The sequence below is a fragment of the Sander vitreus genome, chromosome 10, assembly GCF_031162955.1.
Source record: "Sander vitreus isolate 19-12246 chromosome 10, sanVit1, whole genome shotgun sequence".
NCBI classification, from domain to species: domain Eukaryota; kingdom Metazoa; phylum Chordata; class Actinopteri; order Perciformes; family Percidae; genus Sander; species Sander vitreus.
The window spans coordinates 22,006,858-22,015,903 of record NC_135864.1 but is presented as its reverse complement, the minus strand read 5'-3'; the positions used below and the strand labels follow the sequence as shown (position 1 = coordinate 22,015,903).

The 9,046-nt window shown below is 42.2% G+C and overlaps 2 protein-coding genes across 4 annotated transcripts in view; one reads left to right on the top strand and one right to left on the bottom strand.

Moving 5' to 3' along the window:
• Positions 1 to 261: 261 nt before the first annotated feature.
• Positions 262 to 3,799, bottom strand: hbegfa (heparin-binding EGF-like growth factor a). 2 transcript variants are annotated; one of them, XM_078260930.1, is made up of 6 exons: positions 3,530 to 3,798; positions 2,489 to 2,722; positions 2,193 to 2,391; positions 1,937 to 2,092; positions 1,706 to 1,792; positions 262 to 1,585 (listed from the first exon to the last, which is right to left on the bottom strand). In XM_078260930.1, exons 1-5 carry the CDS (start codon positions 3,615 to 3,617, stop codon positions 1,720 to 1,722), a joined length of 750 nt encoding a protein of 249 aa, XP_078117056.1. In that variant the 5' UTR covers positions 3,618 to 3,798; the 3' UTR covers positions 262 to 1,585; positions 1,706 to 1,719. The 2 variants fall into 2 exon arrangements, with proteins under 2 accessions (XP_078117056.1, XP_078117057.1); XM_078260931.1 differs by lacking the exon at positions 1,706 to 1,792 and having other exon boundaries at positions 3,530 to 3,799.
• Positions 3,800 to 5,742: 1,943 nt separating this feature from the next.
• Positions 5,743 to 9,046, top strand: part of rufy1 (RUN and FYVE domain containing 1) — an 8,033-nt gene continuing 4,729 nt past the window's right edge. Inside the window, exons 1-7 of one of the 2 annotated variants that reach the window (XM_078260928.1) lie at positions 5,751 to 6,114; positions 6,412 to 6,591; positions 6,707 to 6,824; positions 6,921 to 7,022; positions 7,184 to 7,307; positions 7,421 to 7,482; positions 7,661 to 7,796. In XM_078260928.1, coding sequence (XP_078117054.1) covers positions 5,784 to 6,114; positions 6,412 to 6,591; positions 6,707 to 6,824; positions 6,921 to 7,022; positions 7,184 to 7,307; positions 7,421 to 7,482; positions 7,661 to 7,796 — 1,053 coding nt within the window. In that variant the 5' untranslated portion in view covers positions 5,751 to 5,783. Of the gene's footprint in view, positions 6,115 to 6,411; positions 6,592 to 6,706; positions 7,023 to 7,183; positions 7,308 to 7,420; positions 7,483 to 7,660; positions 7,797 to 9,046 lie in introns of both variants that reach the window. The other variant, XM_078260927.1, reaches the window with a different exon arrangement.

Here is a 9,046-nt window from a genome sequence, read left to right as displayed (position 1 = left end):
CACTAATGGCCAGGATACAGGTGCTTTGGTTAAAAAGTCAGAGACAGGGGAAATCTAAATATTATGTTTACTATAATTACAGCTCCTGAATGTCCAAAAGAACGCTCTGGTGTTATCATTAATGCGTGGTCCGACTCAGGAAGTGAACCAAAGAGTAAAAATAAAACTTGACCTTTACTTAATTACTAACTGATCTGCCAGTACAACATCTGAAACTCCTATTAATGCTAAATGAAGTAAAAACTACACGAGTCAAAAAAATCTGATAAGTCTTTTTTTAATTTGCTCTGGAAAAAAAAAAAAAAAAATCACATAAATAAAAATCACTTCAAAACTGCAGGACAGGATTTGAAAGGGTGGAACACTTGAATTCACATTTTGTTTTTGCTTGACAGCTTAACATAGATCTGACAGAGTTTCTCTTCTAATGATGGTAAGACAACATATTCATACCAAATTCTTGCTACAGTGCATTTGATATTTGACTCCCTTTTAAAGGTTTCTTTACATTGCAGTTGCTAAGTTTTTATGTTACCTTTACTCAATACATAGCAAGTGCAACGCATCGTTAATGACAGGCATTGATCTGATCTTATAACATTGAGACAGAACACTAAGCCGGAGCTGGAAGAGCAGCCCCTGCCCCATTACTACCACTGGTGTGCCTTTGAGCACGGCCATGAACCCTCAACTTCTACAGAGGAGCTGCTGATTGGCTGACAGATCCAACTGGTTGCAGCCTTCAGGTGTGAATGAGTGTAACTGTGTGAGTGTGAGTAGGGCGTTTCTGAAAAGCATTGCTCTCAATGAAACTAACCTGAATTTAAAAAAAAGAAAACCCCGATCCTGTCTATTCAACGATCAATTTTTTTAATCACAGTGCTATTGATCATCTACTGAGTGCCAAACTTAAAGCCAGAAATCAGATAGTTATGCATCATATCTCTTTCCATGAAATGCTGAATGTCTCAAGGAGCTTCTGCATCGTTTGCTTTTCTGTTTCATAAATAAATATCGTTCCAATAAGAAATATAAAAACAACTGTAACATCATTATTTTAAAAATGGCTGAAGGTGGTTAAAGTCTCTATAAATACAGTTAGCTTAAATAAATAAATTAAAATTATAAATATACCGTTTACTGTACACAAAAAAAAACAAAAAAAGATGGACTTGTGCAGGAAAATACAAAATGCTTTTGTTAAAAAACTTGTTCAGTTCAGTCTGAAACGACCTCTTTTCACACAGTCAAGAAGCAGCACAGAGTCTAGACATGTTCCTTCTTCTCCTTCTCCTTCTTCTTCTTCTTCTTCTTCTTCTTCTTCTTCTCGTTCCCTCCTCGTGCTCGTCACATCTCCAGTCCATCCTCTGGGCCGTTAGTATTCCAGTTTCAGGTGAGCCCGCTTTCTTCTGAGGCCTTCAGGAATATATTCACCTGCCCATTTTTACATCTGAACATTTGGCAGAGGGTCGAGGCAGACGACAACCTCTGTTCCCTTCTTCATGTACGATCGTTTCCCTCTAGGACCTCCATTCGCGCTTCACTTCTCTTTTTCTATTTTGAGGTAGAATTTCCACATCTTTGCCTAAGACGAAGAAAAGAGGGATAGGCAAATGAGCAAAACCTTGTTTCATTTGTTTCATTTCAACAAAAATTAAGACGTTTGTCAGCGTGTTTGTTTGTAACCATGTTCCTCACTACTCACCTCTCTTTGTCTCTTCAGTGGTTGGACGCTAACCCTAATTTGACCTTCTCTTCATTCTCTACATCATACGCTCCCCGCTTGTGAAACCTGTAATAAACAAAAGAAAAAAAGGAGCTTGTTCAGACTATTTTCTGTGTCTATCTATGACAAGTATCGGCTAACTCTCTAGAAAAGCCCTTCGTGTGTGTGCAGTGTGTGTTTGTGAGTGAATCTCGTGTGTGTTTCGCTTACCTAAGCAACAATAAAAGGGCTATGATGGTGAGGCAGACGGACGACAGCACCACCGCCACCACGGCCAGAGCTGTGGTGCGGTTGTAGCCTTCCTGAGGCTTCTCCAAGGGCAATGTGAAAAACTGACACCTCTCCCCAGAGTAACTCGGATGGCACCTGCAGACCGGACAGAGAGGGAATGGGTTGAGAGGTTAATAATTTGGTGGATCCCGAGCGGTGGAGGTGGTGTGCGGATAGATGCAGAGCTGATACTTACACACAGGATGGGGCATGGAGGCCCCTCAGGTACTGGCAGGTGCCGTGAATGCAGAAATCTTTATACTTCTTCAGGCAAGGATCCCTCTTCAGCCCCTTGCCTTTCCCCCTCTTTCTTCCCTTTGCTCTCCTTCTCTTTCCTTCAGTGCTTTCAGTCTCCAGGATGGCAGACGGGTCTTTGGGTTTGCTTACCATGGCAACTGAACCAAAAACAGAACAACAAAACGATTACATTTTATTCTCTCTAGCAAGTGAAACAGCGGTGAGAACCTTTATGAAAATGACAAACTCCCTTACTTCGTGGCAGTTCCCCATAGTCTCCCGACATGCCGCCTTCGTACTCGTCTTCATAATAATAATCTCCGTACTCCTCGCCATCCTGACCATTCTCCACTGTTGTAGCACTCACGCTTCTGCTCTCCTCCTCCACGCTCCTGTCTTTGGTCGTGTCCAAGTTGATAACAGTTGTGTGCCGCTGCCTGTCGCTCTCATACCTGTCAACTGCAGCACCACTGGCCGGTCTGGACACCACTGGAGGAGAGAATAAGAGTGTTTGACATGTTAAAACTGCATGTAAGTTTGGTTTGATACAGTTTTTCATAGAATAGACCCCAAAACACCTCCGAAACTCTTCCTCTGAGGGACGATCAGTGCACACAGGTTAGTGTGCCAAGGTGGGAGGACCTCTGAGGGCAAGTTGAAACAAGTTCTGCATGTATAGGGAAGCTCCAAGCAGAATGTTTGGCTTTCAGTGCAATCATGCTGATCCCTGTTGAGAAATGCACACGCTCAGATGCAGAGCATGGTCCTTGAGGGTTTGTAGGTATTCACTGCCTTGCTCAGGAGCACTTAGGCAGAGTGGAAGCTGGCCAAAAGTTGGGCTTTAACTAGAAAGGCAGGCCCTCCCTTAGAGGGGCAGTTTAGATTTGTTGGGCTTGAAAGGTAAATGTAGTGGGGAGGGCAAATAGAAGTTGGCATATACTCTCTGTGTCTCATACACACACACGAAATGCATGGACAGACAGTTAGCTAATGTCAGGCAAGAATATGAGTTAAAAATAAATGTATCTAGTTACATAAAGCATGCTCTAAAATAGAGAGATGACCCCATTAGCTCCCGAATAGCCTGGCATCATGAAAACCGTTGCCTTAAAGGTTATGAAGTTTACAAGACATGTTACAGCCCGGTCCGGCCATGCTGGAGAGGTTTACGCCGATAGGCTGGTCAAGAAGAGACGGTGTCGCACAGATAGACACAGAAAACTAACGTCAAACATAATCATGTCACTCAACAGAGGAAGAAATTGTTATCTTACATGAGCGCACATTAAAACTCACCCAAGGCGTGAACGAGTAAGAGCACAGCACTGAAAATCCTCATGATGTCAAAACGTCCAGTGATTTTTCGGGTGGGAAATATGATCATCTACAAGTTGTATTCCTTCCAGTTGTTTTCGGTTCTAAATATTCCTTCCTTTTCGCTTTTTTTTTTTTTTGTTTTTTGTTTTTTCTCGGTGTGTTTGTAACCTTTTCGCGTTACTTCAGAGCATTGGTGCGTCCCTGATGTTCCAGTGAGAGGAGCGGAGTGAAAGAGCGTCCGGACAGAGGCTCCGCGGTATTTATGGCCTCTTCTCACCACGCCTACACATGCTGCTCAGTGCATAAGGTAGCCCACTACTGTTTGAACATAGGAGACAGACATACACTGTACAAAGTGTTATTACGAATATATTACCACTGCATTCATTAATCATTATCATTCATCACTTTGGTGTGGAATAGCCTACTGCAGTATGTAGGCTAGGGACACTTTACATTCAAATGAAAATGACTCTGATGGTCACAATGGTAGGCATTACTATAAGGTAGACTATTACTATTTAAGTATGCTAGATGTGATTTGGCCTACTATTACAGTAATGTAGACTACACCCTGTAGTGTTTCCGTGGAAGTTGATGACAATTCATTCTATAGTTATTTTAGCAATGATATAGGTTAATATGTGTTATTCCCATCTTAAAGCTTTAACCTAGGCCTAACTGAAGTGCTTTTGTCTTTTAAAGCACTGACTCTCGTTTCTATCAGCCACAGTGTATGTTGCCCTATTTACTCTAATTATGATTCTGATTTTTTTGAAAGAGTTTTGCAAGTATTTCTAGTTTCCCTTTGTATTTGTTGGATAGATAGATAGATAGATAGATAGATAGATAGATAGATAGATAGATAGATAGATAGATAGACAGACAGACAGACAGACAGACTATCAAAACAAATAGACCTATAATAAATATGCAAATAGTTCCCAAATTGTGCGCCTTTTTATTTGTGTTTATATTTTACTATTTGACTTTTAATTAATCATTATTTGAATCACTTTTTTTATCCATTTACTCACAATTGCAGTCTACCATATGGCTCTAGGGACTCAGTGTTGTTGAATCCAGATGTGCCCAGTGTCTAGACACACATAAGTGTAAGAGTGCAAAGTTGCCCTCACACAAATACAATAATTACAGTGATGTTGAAAAATGGTGGGCTAACACTACCAATAATACGAAAAAAATAATAACAACTGCAAGGTCTAAAGGGGAATGGTGAATTTATTTAGGCCTATAAATAATAAATGCACCTTGTTAGAGGTTCAAAAGGCAAAAATAACGCACAGCTTGTCTGCGCCACCACGTGGTGGAAATGGGAACTATACACCACACCTGCTCTAAATTTACTGGAGAAGACTGCAATGGGACTTGTTTGGAGTTGTAAAAGGAGGGGCCAGAAGTCACTAATCGGTTTGCCCATTATATCGAATTATCTTGTCAAGAGGAAGCCCTGAGATTAAGAATAATTAGGCTACGCATTATTTAGAGAACTTTGTTTTCATAATAAAGTCTTAACGAAATGTTGCTAGTGTCCGATTTGGAAAGTTTGGAGTAAGATAAGCATGACCACATTATTCAGATCAAATAATCAGACTATTTAGACAGATCAAACTAGTATGAAGCATCACTGAAATACTGCTATTAAATTATATATAATACACAATATACTGATGTTCTTTAATATATAACATCACACATCACATAAAACAATATAAAACATAAAGTACGTGAATCTACTTTTTGTATCCTAGTCTTTTTTTTCTAGTTCAGATTTTGGTACACTGCAGCACTGACCACAATGAATGTGATCAACAGTCTGCACTTCACACTGAGGCCAACAAGAGAAACTGAGCTGATACCTGGATGGAGAGATGGGTGGAGAGTTATATTGACCAACACTTTGTTATATATATATAGTAGGCTACTTGTATTATTTACACTGTACTTTTCCTACAGTGACGTGTCTTAATGTCTTCAGGCCTTTAGTGCTCGCTCGAGTGGGTCAAGGCCTCAAGATTAGATTAGCAGGAGAGGATTTTTCCTTGTCTTCTGCGCCACACGCTCCAGTCCAGTAGGTAGTGGTAGTGCACCTGTAAACTGACTTCCTAACCGCCAATAACTCCAAAGAAAAAGAATAAGGTTTCCCACAGCGTGCGTGTTCCGTTGGCTTTGGTGTGGTCACGTGAATTCTCGGGGAGAGGGGGGGACAAACATGGCCGACGAGGCAGGGGAGGTAAACACAGCTGTTGAGGATGGCGAAGCAAAACAACAGCTAGATGAGCCCGAAGTTTTGGAAACCGCGCCCGACTGCGAGTCCGGCGGCAGCGACGGGCAGGAGCGGACAGAGAAGCCAGCTCCGGCGGCGGCAGAGAGCAGCTGGTCGGCTCCTATTCTGTCTCTGGCTCGGAAGGCCACGGAAACTATTAGCAGCGGGGTGAGCTACGCTGCTGCCCCGAGAAATCCCTCACAAGGATCCGCTGCGAGCTCCCCGACGGAGAGGGAGTCCGAAAATGATCTCAACAACACTTCAAAAAAGCTTCCAGGTAACGTCAGGGTGGGACTATTATAAACCTTTGACTCTCAATCTGACCTAACGCTAGTTAAGTTGTAAAACATTGCAGCCATAAAGTCCGTCTAAGTACTTCCTATTGGAAGCTAATTGTCAACTGTCTGGACACACATTAATTCAAGAGCAAAATAGTGACCGTGCACGAGATCACGCTGCATGACACTACATTGTTTATTCTGCATATTAAGGACACAATCTTGCATGCCATCTCCTCCAAGACTGAGCTCATAAAAAAGTTCAGTGCTTTTTCTGTGCCTTTTATTCTTTACAGTTCTCTCCCCCAAAGACCCCATGGCAATAGAAAGATCCAACCTCCTCAGCATGATGAAGCTGAGCATCAAAGTATTAATTCAGTCCTCCTTGAGTCTGGGCCGGACGCTGGACTCGGACTACCCTCCCCTGCAGCAGTTCTTTGTCGTCCTGGAGCATTGCCTCAAACATGGGCTGAAAGGTGAGACAGTCCACGAGGCTGACCTTTTTGAACCGAATTAGTTTTTATTTAGATTCAAATCCATGTCAATGACAAAACAAGCAACAATGACTTTTCATTTATTTATTTTTTTCAGCCAAGAAATCCTTCATTGGTCACAACAAGTCCATATGGGGACCTTTGGAACTGATTGAGAAGTTGTGTCCAGAGTCTGTTAACATTGCCACAAGTGCCAGAGACCTGCCCGGCATTAAGTATGCTATTGCAAACAATTTTCCAACACACCTACAATGTAAGACATACTATAAACTCTTTTGGTTGTTAAATTGTACGTTTATTCTCTTTTTCAGGACCGGCTTGGGGAGAGCAAGGGCATGGCTGCATTTAGCGCTCATGCAGAAGACAGTAGCTGACTATATGAAAGCTTTACTGGACCGCAAAGACCTCCTGAGGTTAGTAACCAGGATTAGTTATGTAGGCTTAATATAGCCAGTATTGTATAGTAGAATATTGACATATTTACGTGTCAGTTAACAGTTAATTTTCTACACTTCCAATGTATTCTTTTTCTCTCCATACCCCTCCTTCGATGCCCTCCATGACTGTCTCTTAGTGAGTTTTATGACTCTGGAGCATTGATGATGGAGGAGGAGGGGGCAGTGATTGGCGGACTGCTGGTGGGCCTCAACGTAATTGACGCTAACCTCTGTATTAAAGGGGAGGATCTTGATTCTCAGGTGAGTGCCGACAGGTTTTGTAGGCCTACACATCGCAGCTGTCGCACTTCATGTTCTCTTCGAGAAACAAATCCTTTAGGATACACAGTGATCAGTTTTTCTTTCCTATCCAGGTGGGAGTCATCGACTTTTCCCTTTATCTGAAAGACCCTGCCAACAGTGAGACTCCGAAAGAGTGAGTGTCTGCTTTCAGATAGACTGAGCATCTCACATCCCCTGCTTTTTTTTTTTTTATCATGTTTTGAACTGATATATGTTCTTATTTTAGTTTGAACTCTACCCCTGGCATGATGATGATGATGATGATGAATTCCAAGCAGACCAAATGCACAGTTGTATTCTTTCTCTCTTAGTGATGCCAAGATGACGGCCATATTGGATCAGAAGCACTACATTGAGGAGTTAAATCGTCACCTAAGTGGCACCGTGACTGACCTTCAGGCTAAGATGGACTCTATAGAGAAGACCAACAGCAAACTTGTAGAGGAGGTCAGACATACACTGTGTGTGACCTGTTGTGTTAAAGAATTTCTAATAAGGTAAGAAGTTCCACTCTCTCGATACTTCGGCTTCTGAACTGGTTGCAGTTCCACCAGAGTTCCATATAGGGGGCGCTCACAGGCCAGTGCAGAATGAATGGGACTCTATGGAGCTATACCCCTCAAAATCCACTTTTCTCAGGATATCATTTTTTGTCTAGTAATTTGAATGTTGCATTTGAAAGGGGAGGCTAAGAAAATACACACTGCTGGGTGTTAGATTTTTTTAAAGTGGCTTTTTTGTTCTAGAAAGCCTTTTAAAATGTCTTTGACGTCATACACATATACGGCCAGAGATACTGCTTTAGGGCAAGCTCTGAGTCGCTTCCTTTGTTCTCTCGAGGCGTCGACAACACGGCTGACAGGTTAGCCTCTCCCTGTTAATACACGTGCTAGAAAGAGGTTTGCTAATGTTTTTAAGACCACGCCGAAATCTTCACTCTGACATTCTGGTTCCGCTTCGGATGCCGTAAAGCGGGATCTCTGGTCGTAATCTGTCCTTCACTGACCAATCAGCATTCATTAGCAGAATGCTAGCGTGTTATGGGCAACAACGACTCAACCTGTAAGAAATCGAAAGGACACAAGTACTCGTTCATTCAACTTTCGACCTATAATCCATGTTGAACTTGCAAAAACTACAATCAAATCTGAGATTTCTCAACGACAATCAGGCGAAAGAGACAAATTTAGCCGTGTAGCTCCATAGAGTCCCATTCATTAAGCACTGGACCGCGATCACCACCAGTGGAACTCTGGTGGAAGTGCAACCAAATTCGGTACAATGGGGCTGAATAGGGAGTGGAACGGCTTTCCGTAGACAGGCTTTGGTTGTGTGATTGTGCTCGTACTTGGTGGGTGTGACACATTTTGTTACTGCTCCAGTCGTCTCTCAAAAGCAAGACCGCCCAATTTGGGGCCCGTGCTCCTTTTATTTTTTGCCCGCCGTGGCAACTGACATGCTTATGCTTATTCTCCTCTTATTTTGAAAGTGCTGTAAATTCCTAACCGTGATGACTACGACACCCACATTTTATGCAGCTAAAAAGTACTTAATCTGAGTTTTACGGCAATGTAAAGCACAGTGCTGTTAAACTTCCCTATTTACTTACATACGTAAGTTTTATCTATGAAGAATTACAGTAATCAACATTTATTTTTGGCCCTTGGCCTTCCATCCAGATACATTTTGGCCCTTTA

What these genes read in the sequence shown, in the direction of transcription:
- hbegfa (XM_078260930.1), bottom strand. Translation starts at nt 3,617, where the DNA reads ATGATCATATTTCCCACCCGAAAAATCACTGGACGTTTTGACATCATG. An exon ending in CTCCATGCCCCATCCTGTGT is followed by an intron (nt 2,093 to 2,192) that starts GTAAGTATCAGC and finishes TCCGGTCTGCAG; the next exon opens with GTGCCATCCGAGTTACTCTG. An exon ending in GCCCTTTTATTGTTGCTTAG is followed by an intron (nt 1,793 to 1,936) that starts GTAAGCGAAACA and finishes TGTTTATTACAG; the next exon opens with GTTTCACAAGCGGGGAGCGT.